Genomic DNA, 17,176 nt, shown 5'->3' with positions numbered 1-17,176 from the left:
GGAACCGAAAAGCCCCATGTTGCAGTCCCATCGTCCCTGCATCCTCAAAAAGTACTGGTCTGGGCCGCCATTTCTTCCAAAGGAATCATTGGCCCATTTTTCAGATCCGAAACGATTACTGCATCACGCTATCTGGACATTCTTCGTGAATTTGTGGCGGTACAAACTGCCTTAGACGACACTGCGAACACCTCGTGGTTTATGCAAGATGGTGCCCGGCCACATCGCACGGCCGACGTCTTTAATTTCCTGAATGAATATTTCGATGATCGTGTGATTGCTTTGGGCTATCCGAAACATACAGGAGGCGGCGTGGATTGGCCTCCCTATTCACCAGACATGAACCCCTGTGACTTCTTTCTGTGGGGAGACTTGAAAGACCAGGTGTACCGCCAGAATCCAGAAACAATTGAACAGCTGAAGCAGTACATCTCATCTGCATGTGAAGCCATTCCGCCAGACACGTTGTCAAAGGTTTCGGGTAATTTCATTCAGAGACTACGCCATATTATTGCTACGCATGGTGGATATGTGGAAAATATCGTACTATAGAGTTTCCCAGACCGCAGCGCCATCTGTTGTTGAAAATTGTAACTACTGTAATTTCGAAAGTTTGTCTGCCTGAAAATGTACTGTTGTCCCAAGCATATTGCAACAAACGGTGTATTTCTATCGCTGCTCGTTTAGTTTTTATTGCCGTTTCAAATATACCGGCCATTTTTGAAACACCCTGTATCTTCAAGAGTCTTCCAGTTCAGTTTCTGCAGAACCTTTGTGACTCTATCACACAAATTAAACAAACTTGTGACTATTCATGCTGCTCTTCTCTTTATGTGTTCAATACTCCTGTTAGTCCTATTTAGTACAAGTCTCACACATTTGAGCAATACTTTAGGATGTTTGTAAACTGATTGCACTTCCCCAGTATTCTACCAATAAACCAAAGTCTACCATGTGCTTTACCCATGTCTGAGCCTATGTAATAATTCCCTTTCATATCCCTACAGACTGTTACACTCGGGTATTGTATGAGTTGGCTGATTCCAGGAGTGACTCATTGATATTTTAGTCATCGGATACTCTTTTTTTGGAAGTGCACAATTTTACATTTCTGAACATTTAAAATAAGTTGCCAATCTTTACACCACTTTGAAACCTTATCAAGATCTGACTGAATATTTCTGCAGCTACTTTCACATAGTAGTGCAGCTACTTTCACATAGTAGTGCATTATGGATAACTGCATCATCTGCAAAAAAATAAAAAATAAAAAAAAAATCCTATTTCACTGTTAATATTGTCTGTAATTTCATTAATATACAGTATGAACAGCAAGGGTCTCAACACACTTCCCTGAGTTACATCTGAAGTTCTTCATCTGACGATGACTCTTCATCCAAGATAACATGCTGTGTCCTCCATACCAAAAACTACTCAGTCCAGTCACAAGTTTAATTTTTATACCCCATATGATTGAGCTTGTGACAATAAGCGTAGATGTGGTACTGAGTTATATGCTTTTTGGAAATCAAGAAATACTGCATGTACCTGATTCCCTTGACTCAAAGCTTTCAATATGTTACGTGAGAAAAGTGCAAATTGGGTTTCACATGGTCGATGTTTTTGGAATCCATGCTGATTGGCATTGAAGAGGTCATTCTGTTCAAGTTACCTCATTATATTTAAGCTCAGAATATGTTCTAAGATTCAACAACAAATCTATGTCAAGGATATTGGATGGTAGTTTCGTGTATCACTTCTACTACCCTTCTTGTGCATGGGTGTGACCTGTGCTTTTCTCCAGGAACTGGGCACAGTTTTTTGTTCAAAGGATCTGCAATAGATTATAGTTAGAAGATGGGCTAACTCAGACACAAGTACAGTATACAGGGTGTATACGACACGGGAGATCCGGGAAAAACCCGGGAATTTTTTCATACGGGAGAAAACTGGGAAAAACCCAGGAATTTTTTAGAATTCTGGGAATTTTTCATTGTTTTAGTTTACAGTTAAATTTTTGTAACTTTGACTGGTAAGAACCAATACTCTAACAAAGAATATTACTGTATTTCGCTACTGCAGAATAATACTGCAGCAATAAAAAACAAATGAGAGAAAAAGAAACGAAAATAAAATTTAAGTTGCAAAGGAAATTCACCATATACAACAACAAAACACAGTGCTCTTACAAGCGTCTGCCAACAGCAAAATCTGTCAAAGGCTTTAGGAAGGTTATGCAATGTTTCATAACAACAAATTGCCTCCTATGGGCATGACGTCACAACTTTACATTAGATTCGTTTGAGCGGTTGTGAGCGAGCTTATCCGCATGTGCAGTTGAGTCTCGTATGAGTAGTATCTTCTCCTGCTTCTGGCTACAGAAGTGTGGCAGTTAGCTGTATAAGCAAGCAGCTAGATGCTATCCGGAAAAATTTTACTGGTGCGCCTAAGCTGCCAGATTCACATATGCGCAACAGGCCAGGAACTAGGGGATGGGGGCAAACCGGTTTATCTGTCCCGGGCAATAGTTTCATTGGTGGGGGAAGGGGGGGGGCGGAATTCATATTATTGAGGAAGAAGACCTTGTTTCACAAAGCCCCTATCACCCAGCGCACGTTGGTCTATTGATTACTCATATGATTTTGAACGCATCCCTGTTGGTTTTTGAAAGAATTGTAAGTTGATTTTTGAATGCGTGCATAGTGTACGTGATGTCTCTGCTAGGGGAATCCTCGTCGCATCTAGAAATAAACTTTCCTGCAGACAAATACGAGCTGAACGGAATAAAGCCGAACGGATGAATGCCAGCCGCTGTTTATGTGGTTGACTGGGTTTGCAAATGACAGGCATTGTTATAACTACTAGCGAATTCCATAGATTCAGACTACCAGAGTGAAAAAAGCAACTAACAGGAATAACAGGCAACAAAGATTGTTTATTGTCTCCTCCATATGTCCAAGAAAATGAAATTTTGACAGAAAATTTTTGGCCAGACTGCTACACTGCTAAGAGCCAGTTATGCAGTCCCCGACTAGGAGCCGCTAAAGTTATATTCTGGGAGTAGCGTGGAAAACGTGTTGTACAAACACATAATAACACCCTACCGTATAAGTAAACTGGTGATGCAATTAACCAGAGAATAAGTTTTGACACTGGCAGGAATAGGTACAGAATTAGTGATAAGATTGTTTGTTAGAACAAGGAAGGAGAAGAAACGGGGACTCACACAAATTACGGGAGAATATGACGATTCAAAATTTATTTAAAAATTTAGTACTACTACTACTAGAGAGTATGAATGAAATGTGAAACTATTTCCTAACACAAAACGTTTTGCTTGTAGTAGGCCTAATAGGCATTTGATATTGGTACTTCGTGAATTGTATTCCGTCGTGTTATAAAAATGACCATTTGTGCCAAAACAGTCTCGTTTATTTGGTGTGTGTAAGAACTGCTGCAATATTGGGCAGGCCTATTTCATTTTATATAGCAGTGACAAAATACATGTAATGAGATCGAGAAACACACCAGTCTTGGGTACAATTTGTATTAACAACTTTTCTAGTATTAGACAATGACATTTCATTTTTTCATGTAGCAAAATGCTGACGAACTTTGATGAGGTAGTAGATTCTTTCCCAGAAAGGAAAGTACGCCATATAAAGCTATGGCAAGATTAGAGAGAAAAGAAGCTAGGACTTAACGATTGAAGAAACGTTTACTGTCTTGCGTGTCTCTTGTCTTTACTCATTTTATGTATCCTACATTTAATTTTATGTCACACAAATCAGCAAGTTATTAACTAATAGGCAGTAAAGACTGCAAATTTTCTGAGGAGTTCTTGTTCTGCCGGTTACGAATAATCCCAACCAGTATTAATTCCGAGATTTTTATAAAGAGGAGCAGGATGTCAATAAAGAGGAGCAGGACGTCAAACTGACCGACTGGGAGCAGGAGAGGCACCACAGGACATTTTAATTTCCACTGGTGCGAATATAGTTTGATGGCACCCATTCCATTACAAAATATTACACGTTTGAATTCCTCAGAGCAAAATACAAGAGACGTGCGAAGGAAGAATGCTGTGTGGAGAGGCGTGGCACTGCACTTTGCCACACTTAAGACCAAATAACATGTCTTACGTTTCCTCGGATATATATGTTTTATGTATCAGACTCTTCAGAAAGATGTGTGCTACAAAATGAAGATATTTTTTAAAAGTCAATTTTTAAATTTTTGGCATCCTACCTCAAATGCTCAAGGGAGGGGGGAGCGCCACTATCTAATATCGCCCTGGTTCGGAAATATCCTAGATCCGGACCTGATTTACAGAGCAGTCTGAGTTGTAGTGGGAGGTGGTAGTCTCCACGTGACCCATGTTTACGTTAAGTGATTTTGCTGTTTCCTCTTCGTTTATTGCTCTCACTTCAAATGAAAACAAAATGGATTTCTGTGGCCGGGAGCTATCAAGTAAATTAAAATACATTCACATAATTACAGAAGGCTAAAATATGTAATTAGTTTCAGATTTTATTTTGTTTCCACCTTTCTGACAGTCAAGCCTTAATCGCCTTGCATAACACTGAAGTTATTTTTAGAATGAGATTTTCACTCTGCAGTGGAGTGTGCACTGATATGAAACTTCCTGGCAGATTAAAACTGTGTGCCCGACCGAGACTCGAACTCGGGACCTTTGCCTTTCACGGGCAAGTGCTCTACCATCTGAGGTAATCTTTTCTGCTGAGGCAGTCAATTTATTTGAAACAAGTGTTTAATTCCACTCTATTGGCTATTTCAACTGTTCGCTGCATTTCAAGTTCACGTTTTCATCTTCTAGCACGTGTGGCATTAAAACCAAACATGAGATAATACAGTGCAGGTACTCCAAGAAAATTTACATCTGAATCTGGACATACGAATGTGCACTTTAAGCTGAATGATGCATTTTAGTATAGTTCACAAAATTCCCATGCTCTTGGAGTGTCCTCTAATGTCTTGTTTCTTTTATGACATAATGTAAGATCTTTTAATGTTTTACACGCACGAACATACGGGCTTCCTGCGTCATCGTAGCTGCGCAAGCGCTGCAAAACCTGTTATTTGGCACGCTCTGGCAACTGCTGAAACGATTCTGTTTCTAACAGGTCACGGGAAAATATTGCAAATGGTTGTTTGGAAAGCGTTACTTTCAAAGTAAATTTCCTTTTACGCAAGATGAACTCTGCACGCAAATGTCCAATGAATTTCTTAAATCACAGAGCATTTGACTCTCATTCAAAAATCAAATATTTGAGGATGACCATTTAGAATATTTTTGAGCCCAGAAGATCAAACATTCATGTCGTTAAAAAATTTACTGGCACATTTTTGTGATGTATCTTTAAAGTGTTACACGCGCAAAAATGTTCATTATGTATTAAAGCTTAGCTTCTCTTGCAGCTTATTAATCTTAGTGACCAATATTATACGTAAAAGCTTTTCTTTTCTTGTAGCAACACTACATATATATTTGTATATTAATTTAAACCATTACCTTTTCCTATTTGTGTGTTCGCGCTACTTCACAGTGATGTTGCTATTGGCTGACTGCATCATGTGTCCTATGATCTGAATATCCGCTATCATCGGCTGGCGAGATCACTTGACACGAGCTACAACTGCCTTACAAAAGCGCATCGCAATCTTGATTTCAATCCTTCGGAAAGTAACATGCGGTGTTTGGTGGAATTCGAATTTATATTTTAGTAATACGAAAATATGCAGTGTACATGTTGCTGCACATCACACATCTTTCTGAAACGTGTTTTTTTCCCCGAGTTTCCTTTTCTAAAGTGCCGGGAAATTCTACGCCGGTGTATAAAACCACAACCATTTAAAGGATTGATAAGTTTTATAGTTTTGGGGAAAAGTATACTGCTACTTAACACAGAAAAAAATGTATTTTCATCTGGGAGAAAGTGTATTTTTAACTGGGAAATCCGGGAATTTTTTTTCATTGTCCACATATAAACCCTGAGTATAGAATCTGACAGGGATTCCATTGAGCCCTAGAGTTTTGTTCAGTTTTAACAATTTAGCTGTTTCACAACAACACTGTCACTAATACCTATTTCATTCATTTTTTCAGTAGTATGAGGATTAAATTGGGGCAATTCTTTTGGGTTTTGCTTTGTAAAGGAACATTTGAAAATAGAGTTAAACAATTCAGCTGTTGATTTGCTATCCTTAACGTCTCATTCACTAGGACTGGACACTAACTTTGGTCATAGTTTTTTATTCAGGCAATTTTCAGCAGTTATCTGTTTCAAAAAACTCATGGCACTGAACTGCATTAAATTGATTTTATTAGTACTACCGATTTCGACCATAAGCCATCTTCTGGTACCTAACAACACAACATTCCAATTTGTAGAACAAAATTAAGACAACACAAATTGGTGTGTAGTAGTCACATAATAATATACTTATGAAAATCACTTAAAACATTTCATTTGTCATGAATATTGAAACACAAATCATTGAATATTTTCATCCACATGAAATATGTAATAAAAAACTCATTTATAGCATTTACAAGTACAGTATTCATCCTATTCATATGAAATGACAACAAATACAAAGTGACTTGGCATCACAGCCCAAAAATATCATTATGCCGAAGCTGTAGCTATGAAGATATATCGATATGTACATTATTCGGTTACAAAAAGTGTGACAAGTAATGTAAGGGAAGCTAAAAATTATCTTCACTATCATCGTATAGTATAGTATTTTTTTTTTTTTTTTTAAATACAGTCATGGCACACTGACACACAGAAAAAAAGACATAATGAAAAGCATACATCAAGATCTCAGTTAACCTGGTCACTATGTAAAAACTCAGAATGTGACATTGTATAAATTACAGTATTACAGTATTGTAGAAATTATAGTACAGACTAAAAAAAAATGAGGCCTAACATAAAAATGATCCCATAACAATCACATACAAAAAGTTAGTAACATAATACGGTGAGATCTTGTAATTTTGTGGCTCATCCAAGTTCACAAGCCTTTCCAGGTCTCTTTAACTTGCTGATGATATAGAAGACATATATGAATCATTATTCTGTAAATGTATAATAAAGGTACAAAGAGTGAAGAAGTAATGTACTGGAATTGCTGAACCCATGGTAATTAGATCAACAAACCATACTTATCTGTAAAGTATGTTGAATAGTTTGGAGATAAGTATGGTCAATGGAGACCTTGATGTATGCTTTTCATTATAGAATGATTGCTGCACTAGTAGTTTTTTATTGCATGTTTCATGTGGATTAAAATATTCATTGCTTTGTGTTTCAATATTCATAATAAATGAAATGTTTGAAGTGATTTTCGTAAATATATTATTATGTGGTTGCTAGGCACTAACTTGTGTTGTCTTAATGTTGTTCTACAAATTGGTATGTTGTGTTGTTAGGTACTAGGTAATGGATTATAGCCAAAACCGATAGTACAATAAAATCCAGTTAATGGAGTTCAGTGTCATGAGTTTTTTGAAACTAACTTTGGTGCCATTATCAGCCTTTACATACGATTTACATTTCTTTGGGTTTTGTGAAAGATTATTTGACAGTATTCTGCCTTGGTAGTCACTGAAGGCATCACGCACTGTTGTCTCGACAGCCAGACACGTTTCATTTAGCATCTCTCTATTTATAGCCCCACGCTTTGTTTTACACCTTTCATGTAGTAATCTCTATTTAACACGTAGCCACAATCTCTGGTTGCCAAAGCCTGATTGCAATCAGGCTGGGAGGTGGGGGTAAGAAGGAGGCTGTGGCAGGGTGGGGGAGGGATAGCATGGTGGGGGTGGAGGATGGTAAAGTACTACTCGTGGGAGCATACAGGGATGAAGTGGGGAGTGAGTAGGGTAACTAGGTGCAATCGGGGGGGTTAGACGGGGGGGGGGGGGGGGGGGGGGGCTGTGGAAAAGGAAAGAAGTAAAAAGATAGTAGATGCATTGGTGGAATAGAGGACTCTGTAGTGCTGGAATGAAATAGGGAAGGGGACTGGTGGATAAAGGATAATGACTAATGAAGGTTGATGCCAAGAGGGTTACATGAGTGTAGGATATGCTGTAGGAACATTTTCCATCTGAGTAATTCAGAAATAAGGTGTTTATGGGAAGGATCCAGATGCCACAGGCTGTGAAGGTCTTAGAAATGAAGAACGTCGTGTTCGGCAGCGTGCTCAGCAACAGGGTGGTCCAGCTGTTTCTTGGGCACAGTTTGTCATTGGCCATTCATGAGGACAGACAGATTTTTGGTTGCCATGGCTGGTTTCACATGCAGCCCTGCCTTTGATAGGATAGGTGATGCTTGTGACCAAACTGGAATAGGTAATGGTGGGATGATATACAGGGCAGGTATTTCATCTAGGTCTATTACAGAGACATGAGCCATGAAGCTTGGGGTTGGGAGCAGGAGCTATGTTGGGATGGACAAAGATATCATGCAGGTTCAGTGGGTGACAGAATACCACTGTGGGAGGGGTGGGAAGGATAGTGGGTAGGACATTCCTCATTTCAGGGCACGACGAGTTGTAGTCAAAATCCTGTGGAGAATGTGATTCAGTTGCTCCAGTCCTGGGTGGTATTGAGCCATGCTCCTCTCTGGCTGGGTAGTGACTGGAGCAAATGAATCACATTCTTCACCAGGGTTTTGACTGCCTGTCTGCAATTTAACATGTCTTCCTTACGGTAAGTAGCAATCCGTCTCTTCTTACGATTGCTGATGTCCCTACTTGAAGCTGCCAGGTAGATGTAGCCAGCATCTCAACATAAGATCAAGACAAGAACATCGATTTGATAGTATAATGCTGTGGCCAAACATGAAAACCACCTCTCATTTTTTAGTATATTTGTTATGACTATTGAATTCTATGAAATGCTATATTGGCACATGAGAATAGAGACTGCTCACACCAGTAAGGAACTATTTGTTGTGGTGTGTTAGTACAATATTGGTTTCTTACCTTGAATTGTATCCTTATTCTGTTAACAGCTTCATTAAAAAAAAGTGTCATTCAAATCAATCAACGTGGTGGTAGTGGACAAGCAACTTTCTACTGATGTATTCGTGGGCTTCATTGCAAAATATCATGTACAGATCACACACTTTAATTTGACCCCTGAGCAAAGGATGCTGGGAATGCAGCTCATAGTACCTTGGCTATTGAGACAAGCCCTTCCTTCTTTTTCCAGAAGAGCCAGTTTACAGCTTATAAAAGAAACAAACTTATAATGGGTTAATGTGTTGTAGGAGTGACGCAAAAGTTGATGGCGAGCTACTAGAAGGAACAGGTAGTGTTTCTTCGCCCATTTTTGTGAATAATATTAACAGTCACTATACACAAATCAGCACTAGTTTCACAATAGCTACTTGTTGCTACATTGCACAAAACTGTTACATAACTAATGTTGCCAATGAGCACAAACATTTAGAAGCAGTACAAAGCCAGCGGACTTTCACAGATCAGAAGTGAGCCAATTTAAAGTGTGCAATCTGTACGAGATCTGACAAAAAACAAGCAAGATAATGTTGTAACCAAATATGTTCAGTTAGTGGTTGTCATTTTCGAAGTAGACACATTTGAGTCAGAATTCATCTACATTTATTCCGTTCATTGCTCAACATTTCTGTACATCTTTTTCTGGTCTGCACAGAAACTTTGCCTTCCAAATGTGTTTTTAACAGTTTTTCTACTTTCATTGAACTGATCGATGTATCTTAAGTTTATCATAGCATAATGACTCATTTCAAGGTTGAAAAGTAGTCACGGTCTAATGAGCCACAACAAGTAGTTACTCAGTAATGCAGATAATCATTTTTTTTTTGCGTTGAGGCAATATGTTTATTATAAAATACAATTCTGTCATGTGCATGACATTATGTTTATATTTCTTAAGATTTGAACCTTTTCTAAGCAGCAGTGTGCTGTTTGAATTAATAACTCAGTTTAAAATATTAAGTTATTTATTTTCTGAGAAACATATCCAGAAAAGTGTTTTTACAAATTAGTGCCATCTAAATGTCACACTGATTTGGCTTTATAGTTGAATGGTATTCGGCGATGCGGGTACTCGGACTGCTTTTTCTATATGGAAGTTGGCCGTTCTTCATGCACAGGAGCTGGTGACCTGTGGATGCAGACTGAAGATACCAACATTGCCCAGAATATGCATGATGCAATCCTCCAGTATGTATTCTCTTCTGCTTGGCCACCAGTGATATTGCATGTCTCCTTTAACTTGTATTATTTTTTCTCTGCATAGTTATTGTGTTTCTGATAGTTTTTTGCTTTTGTCACTATTCATTGCCTTCTTATTACATTTTAGAGCTAGAACAATCGAACATATATACAGAATGAAACTTAATTATAAGAAGATGAGGAATATTATAAAATGATAACTTAGAGGCTTTGACTATTTAACTGCCTCTCATTTGAAAACAACCGGACGAGGTGGCGTACTGGTTAGCATGCTGGTTTGCATTTGGGAGAACAACGATTCTGTCTGGCCATCAAGATTTAGGTTTTCCATGATTTCCTGAAATTGCTCCAGGCAAATGCTGGGATGGTTTCTTTGAAAATGGCATGGCCAATTTCCTTCTCCATCCTTTCGTAACCCAAGCTTACGTTCCATCTCTGTTAATGGGACATTAAACCTTCCTTCTCCTCCCGTAATTTTAAAGTGTACTTTTTAACTGTAACATCCAGATGTTTTTAATTTTTTCAGTCTCCTCTGGCCAGTAACAGACATTTTTATGACATGTTGGGCATCTTGGAAAATTGTGAAGTATTAAGTTATCCCTCTGGTATTCAGAAAAGTGTTTGTTATTATATTCAACTTCTGAATGTATTTTTATCTTTCCAAACAAGGAGTTGGATGAAACATTATTATTGACACACAGCTGACAGTTTGAATCAGAAATAAATGTTTCACAACTACATACCCACCTCCATAGTCAAAGAAGCTAACGCATGCTTGTGGGATGGCATTTAGTTCTAAAATGACCATTTCAGATACTTGAGGTAATAAAAGTATCCGTGTCAATATCTGGCAAACATGGTGACGCAGATTCCCTGAACACCAGACTTGTGCTCCTCTGTAGATCCACACACAAGAGTGTGTTCTGATACGTGTTGGTGTCATGTGCTGTGGCTTAATTCACAAAAATATGGCAACTGTGACATTTGCCAGCGTCAGTCCAAGCTTGTGACTTGGGTTCCTCTTTCCTATGATTGTCATAGCTGCTTTTGCATGTAATTTGGCAGTGGCCTATAAATATGAATTTGCCCAGTTGTGGTGATCAAATAAATTTTAATTTTTGACAAACTCTTACAACCCAGGTGAAGCTGTGGTTTAAAGCTTTTACAGGCTCATACTAGCTGTGGAATTAAAAGCCACAACACTGGTGAAGCTATGGTTTAAAGATTTTGCAGGCTCTTACTAACTGTGGAATTAAAAGCCAAGAAGTTGACTAGAACTGTTATTTCATTAAAATTGTGGCTGGTTCTCTGTAGGAATTGTGTAAACTCCTGGAATGCATTAGCAAATCTTGATCAAATAGAGAAGTTTGTATTTTCTCATTTTTACCAGTCAGAAATAAGATTGAAGGTTTTACCAAATAGAAGAGACTTAAAAAGAACTAAATCACATATGGTACCAGCCCAGGTTTGTATTCGTATATTCACACTTGTGGAAAAGGGATTGGTATTTTCATTTCTTAATGTAATGTTGTATGTAAAGGACTTCTCTTCAGGCAGGCATGATAATAAGGCAGAAGTGTGAAGGAGCTCTATAAAAAATGTCAATCTGGTACATAGCTGGTCAGTGATTGCTTTTTTTCTTTTGTATCAGTGCAATGAGTAGCAGTCGTGAGGACTCAGGCAGTATAAGTGTCAGTGGTAATTCACGTCCTCGCACACGCTCGTCACCAGGGAGTGACGCCGCACGGCCATGCCGCAGGCAGGGTCACACTGTGTCAGGAAAGCCACCACACTACTCTGCAGGTAACTAGATGGAGAATAGTTATCATTGTATTGTCGGTGTACTGCCTCTTATACACTAAAGTTTTATTGGTGCTATGTAATGTTTCAGTCTCTGCTTGCCAGAAAATCATTCTAACTTAGCAAACAGCAACTCCTGAAAGTACAAGTACAGCATGATTTAAACTAGATCTATTTCTTAGGCAAAGGAAGAATGTGAAAAATGATGGGGTTGGGAATTTCATAAGTAGCAGGTAGGAATGGAAATTGGACAGTGGATGGTAATAGGTGGAAGTTTTAAATTCTCTCATTATTCATTGTTGGTCTGCTGATCAGGAAGGTGAATGTTCAGGGATGTGGAATGAAGGTATTCTCAGGAACACACATTCCACTTATTACTGCACGGTCTTTGATTTGTGTAGCTGCAGTCCCTTGCACTCTCTGGACTTTGTTCTGTCAAATTATATAGATAGTGTTTTGATCATTTAAGTCAGAAACCCATCAGTAAGTACATGTGTGCACTAAGTTCATTTCTTTGTCCCTTAATCATTTTTGTGTGTAATAATGGTGAGCAGCATCGCTTCTATCTGTGAAAGAGCATTAACAGTTTCTCAACATCAGGTCAACTACTTTCACCTGTGTTATTTATTTGGTCCAGGAAATCATTTTTAGTACATGTGATGTAGTACATGGGGTAAACATAATTAATGATTTCAGTAGCAGTTGTGACTACATGTTCAACAAATTAAGAGTGCACAATAAATTGACACTACATTTCTTGTACATATGATAGTAGCAGTTTTTAAGCGAGAGTACCTGAGCAACACAGTCAAAGTAAATTATAGTACAAAGTGATATAATACACAAATAACAATATCTGATAAATGAGATTTTACTTACTATGATGATCTAAAAATACAGAGAGGGTAGAAGTAGTGGTCCAGTAGGAACTGTTTTAACTGTACTTTAAATGTGTTTAATGTCAGTATGCATTTTAACTAAGAAGGCATTTGTTTACATAATATAATTCCAGTATGATGTACTCCTCTTTTTGGTAAGTTTGTGTTTGCTGTGTTTGCACGCAGGTTAAGCATCTGCCTGGTCTCCTGTACATTTGCAGGTTTTTTTCAATTATTAAGATGTTCCCTGTGTGTGTGTGTGTGTGTGTGTGTGAGAGAGAGAGAGAGAGAGAGAGAGAGAGAGAGAGAGAGAGAGGGGCAGTATTTCAGGTTTTAAAAAGTGTGAACTCAATGGAAAGTACGTGACTCATAAACTGGATTAGATTTCAGTTACTACCAGAAAGCACTTCTTTCTGACCACAGTATTTTCAGATAGATACTCATTTAATTGCTAACTAATGAGGGTAAAGTGAAAAGTTTTTAGTTTTTATGCGAGAAATATGCTTATTGTTTTGTGTAAATACACTGACATCAGACCACTTCCCCCAACATTTTTCCAGCAAGTACTTTCCATTCGTAAGTATGGTTCGCGGTGGTTTTTAAAATTTTAATCTATGTTTGTGAGAATGTATTTATTGGTCTGAAAACATTTTTCAGCTAGGATTTTTTTCAAAGTCTGCAACATATGGAACTCGTAGGTTGCCAGATATGGTGAATAGAGAGGGTGTTCCAACAATTTGTACTTAAGTTCTACGGTGTTTGCCATTGCTGCAGCATATTTGTCTGCAACTGCATGTACGTGACTTTTCTTTGTTCTCTTTTTGCAATCAAGGTGTTCTGTCCCATATTTTTTGCTTCCATCTAGTTCGGGAGACTCGTATGATATTTCCTAATTATTGTTGTACTCTTTGCAAAGTAATCAATCAGGAAAATCTACTCCGTGCCACAGAAAAAACTAAATTGGTTCCACGGCGTCTTTTTTTTTATTTACAGTGTGGACTCGAGTCCATGATAGCAAATTGGAGTATAAAATCAACTATATTCTTTTTTTTAAATAGAATCCAAACATAGCTGAAAATTTTACTTTCCACCATCACTCAGCATATGATGTGCTAGCTTTATAGAGTTTTCACAGTGTTAACTGTGAATGTACCATACTCTTTCTATTTTGTGCACCATTTCAGTTATTTCATCTGTGGTTGCAGTTTTGGGTTGCTGTTAACATGGACCACCTGCAAGAGAAGTAAGGTCAAATTTTAATTCAGTATATTTGCTCTGAAATGTTGGAATCGAAATAGATCTGTACCTATTGCTGCGGTCCAGTGTCGAATCTGTACTGCAAATGAATCTGCGTGGTCCATTACGGCCTTGCAGACCATTGCTGTAGAAAGCGCTGGTGAGATAGGCACACACCAAGGACACAGGCACAAAGAGGACACAAGAACTGGCAACAATATAGAATGTAAGAGGATTTGAGGATTAACTGGGGGAGCTACACTAGTTCCCTTACTCATTGTGTTCCAAGAGCACTTAGTTCACACAGCTGCCAGCTACACTGCTCCCTCATATTCGACAGTGGAGTTCTTGTTGCTACTTCTGTGTGATGTTGTAGGATTTCAAAGGTCAGTGAGCAGCTACTGAAACAGATATGTTGTTTGACCAAAGGCCTGCAATAATTGCCAACAAGGACTTGGTGAGACACAATGATGGAAGAAACAAGCAAACTAAAGGTCAAGGGGATATATAATTTACTTGTTCCTACAGCCAGTACCTATGCTGCTCCTAAGTTTTGATTGATACAATTTGCTGTGTAAATAAATAACCTCTGTGGCAGATTAATAGTATTATGGGAGTTGTATATGTTTTACCTGTTGACAGCTATTCTCTTGCTGTTGGTCATCAATTGCATTGCTCCAGCGCTGCAAGTTGCCCTTACTGAGGTGTTAGATACATTGCTGTTGTTATCTTATGAATATAACTCTGTGCTGAAGCACTGGAATTCTTTAAGTTTTCTTTTAATCGCTGTGCTAAACATTTAGCCCATGTAGTTTGTGTACCAAATCTCACTGGACTGTCACTTTCACTATGCCTGCCAGTTGTGTCCATATAGACATGAGGGTCTTGATTCATCACTGCTGAGCTACATTAGCGATATGCTAGCAGCGATGCTGTACCATAAACCTTCATAATCAGACACGTTTGTGTGTGAGGAGGACAATCCAATAATGTAACAACAGATCTGAGGAATACTTAGTGCATTGTTGATAACCATGTTAATCTTACAATGAGCAGACTGTAGTAACAGCACTTTGCTCTGCTGACACGTGCTGTGTTACAACTATTAAGCCACTCGCCTTCTTGGTTATCGAGCCTGTTCTAAAATGAATATTCCCATTCTCTCTCTATCCCCTTTACTCTAGTGTTGTTACTCATCCACTTTACCAGGTCTTGCTTGTGACTGGAAGTGTCACTCTATCTGTTTTGGTGGAAAATCAAAGATTTTTGTGATTCTTTATCTGCCCAAAGTAGTTTTACCATTAAAAGGTTAAGAAATGCAAAGAGGTTAGCTAGAGAGATGATTGAATGCTCACTCCACTTCTGTGTTGAGAAAGTAATTGAGCTAGACTGCTTCAAAGTATTTGATAGAATAAGAAATGAAGTGGATAATAGATCTCACATATTTCCAGAATGAGATTTTCACTCTGCAGAGTGAAAATCTCATTCTGGAAACATCCCCCAGGCTGTGGCTAAGCCATGTCTCCGAAATATCCTTTCTTCCAGGAGTTCTAGTTCTGCAAGGTTCGCAGGAGAGCTTCTGTAAAGTTTGGAAGGTAGGAGACAAGGTACTGGCAGAAGTAAAGCTGTCAGGACGGGGCTCAGTTGGTAGAGCACTTGCCCGCGAAAGGCAAAGGTCCCAAGTTCGAGTCTCGGTCTGGCACACAGTTTTAATCTGCCAGGAAGTTTCAGATCTCACATATGTCATAACATATCATTGACTTTATTTTCTATCAGGAAACTTCATAAATAAAAGCTTTGCATCTTATTTTGTAAAGTATGCAGGTGATTTTGGTGTAAGATACACCACAGATATTGTTGCATAGGAGCTGAAATAGCTGCTTTCAAGTTCCAAGTGAAAGAGTGGATGGAAAGCATATTTTGAAAGTTTTTTTAAAGTACAGAGTGAGAGACTCTTATCTGAGCATCAAAATAGCTTTGAGAACATTTATGAAAACACCAGTGACTGTAGCATTTTTTGAACACAGTTACAGCAAACTAAAGTCGAAAAAAAAAAAAAAAAAAAAAAAAAATTACTTACGGTCAAAATATGGATAAAAGCAGACTGTCAATTTAAGCTGTATATTTATCAACAGAATACAACACAGCTGCTAAACATGACTTTAGCAATATAATCAATGCGTCTGCTTTGCTTGAAACAAGGAAATTCAACATAAAGTTGCAATAAAAACACAATGCGTTGTGAAGGGACATTTTGTCAACTCTTTTTTTCTTTTATTTCTAATTAATAATTTATGTATTGTTAATGATTTATGTGGAGAAAAAACTGTTGAAAGGTGTTGGTTTGGGAGGGGGATGACAGGTTGGGCATTACTGCCAGGGATGTAGGGTCACTTCAAGCTCTGGCATGAACAAGTGTGGTCTTCCAGTACATCCATTGTATTGCATTGTCCAGTACAAACTCTGTGCTTTGCTGACATTCTTCTGTCCATTTTCATATACAAGTACTGTTGTTGTAGCAATGTATAATTAAAATGTTGTAGTATGAGAAACCTATTTTTCGTACATTGATCATTCTTATTCACTTGCTGATATTGCACCCTTTGGTGCCAGTGAGGCACACTGACACTTGCTTTCAAAATTCAGTTTTCCTGAAGCTTTTCACAGGTTGAGCTTAGCATAGCACTACTTTTCCAGCCGCATCAGAAGGTGTTGCTGAGCCATTACATAAACCATCCCTCTGCGGTCTTAACCAGTTATTGAAACTTCCTGGCAGATTAAAATTGTGTGCCCCTTTGCCTTTTGCAGTCAAATGCTTAACTGACTGAGCTATCCTAGCGTGTCTCACGACCTGTCCTCATAGCTTTACTTCCTCCGGTTTGTCATCTCCTACCTATCCAATATCACTAAAGTTCTCTTGCATAAGGCAAATGATTTTGGAAACAACTTGCATAAGGCAAAGGGTTTTGGAAACAATACCTCATGCTTTGGCTAAGCTGTGTCTCCAT

General features: G+C 38.3%; 1 protein-coding gene across 1 annotated transcript in view; it reads left to right on the top strand.

The window, feature by feature from the left end:
• Positions 1-17,176, top strand: part of LOC124775357 (insulin receptor substrate 2) — a 193,003-nt gene that overhangs the window by 41,244 nt on the left and 134,583 nt on the right. The window contains exons 6-7 of the mRNA XM_047250189.1: positions 10,100-10,242; positions 11,906-12,057. Of these exons, the coding sequence (XP_047106145.1) occupies positions 10,100-10,242; positions 11,906-12,057 (295 nt within the window). The remainder of the gene's footprint in view (positions 1-10,099; positions 10,243-11,905; positions 12,058-17,176) is intronic.

This window comes from Schistocerca piceifrons, chromosome 2 (assembly GCF_021461385.2).
Source record: "Schistocerca piceifrons isolate TAMUIC-IGC-003096 chromosome 2, iqSchPice1.1, whole genome shotgun sequence".
NCBI lineage: Eukaryota > Metazoa > Arthropoda > Insecta > Orthoptera > Acrididae > Schistocerca > Schistocerca piceifrons.
Note: the sequence above shows the minus strand (reverse complement) of the source record. Positions and strands in the feature narration are given on the sequence as shown.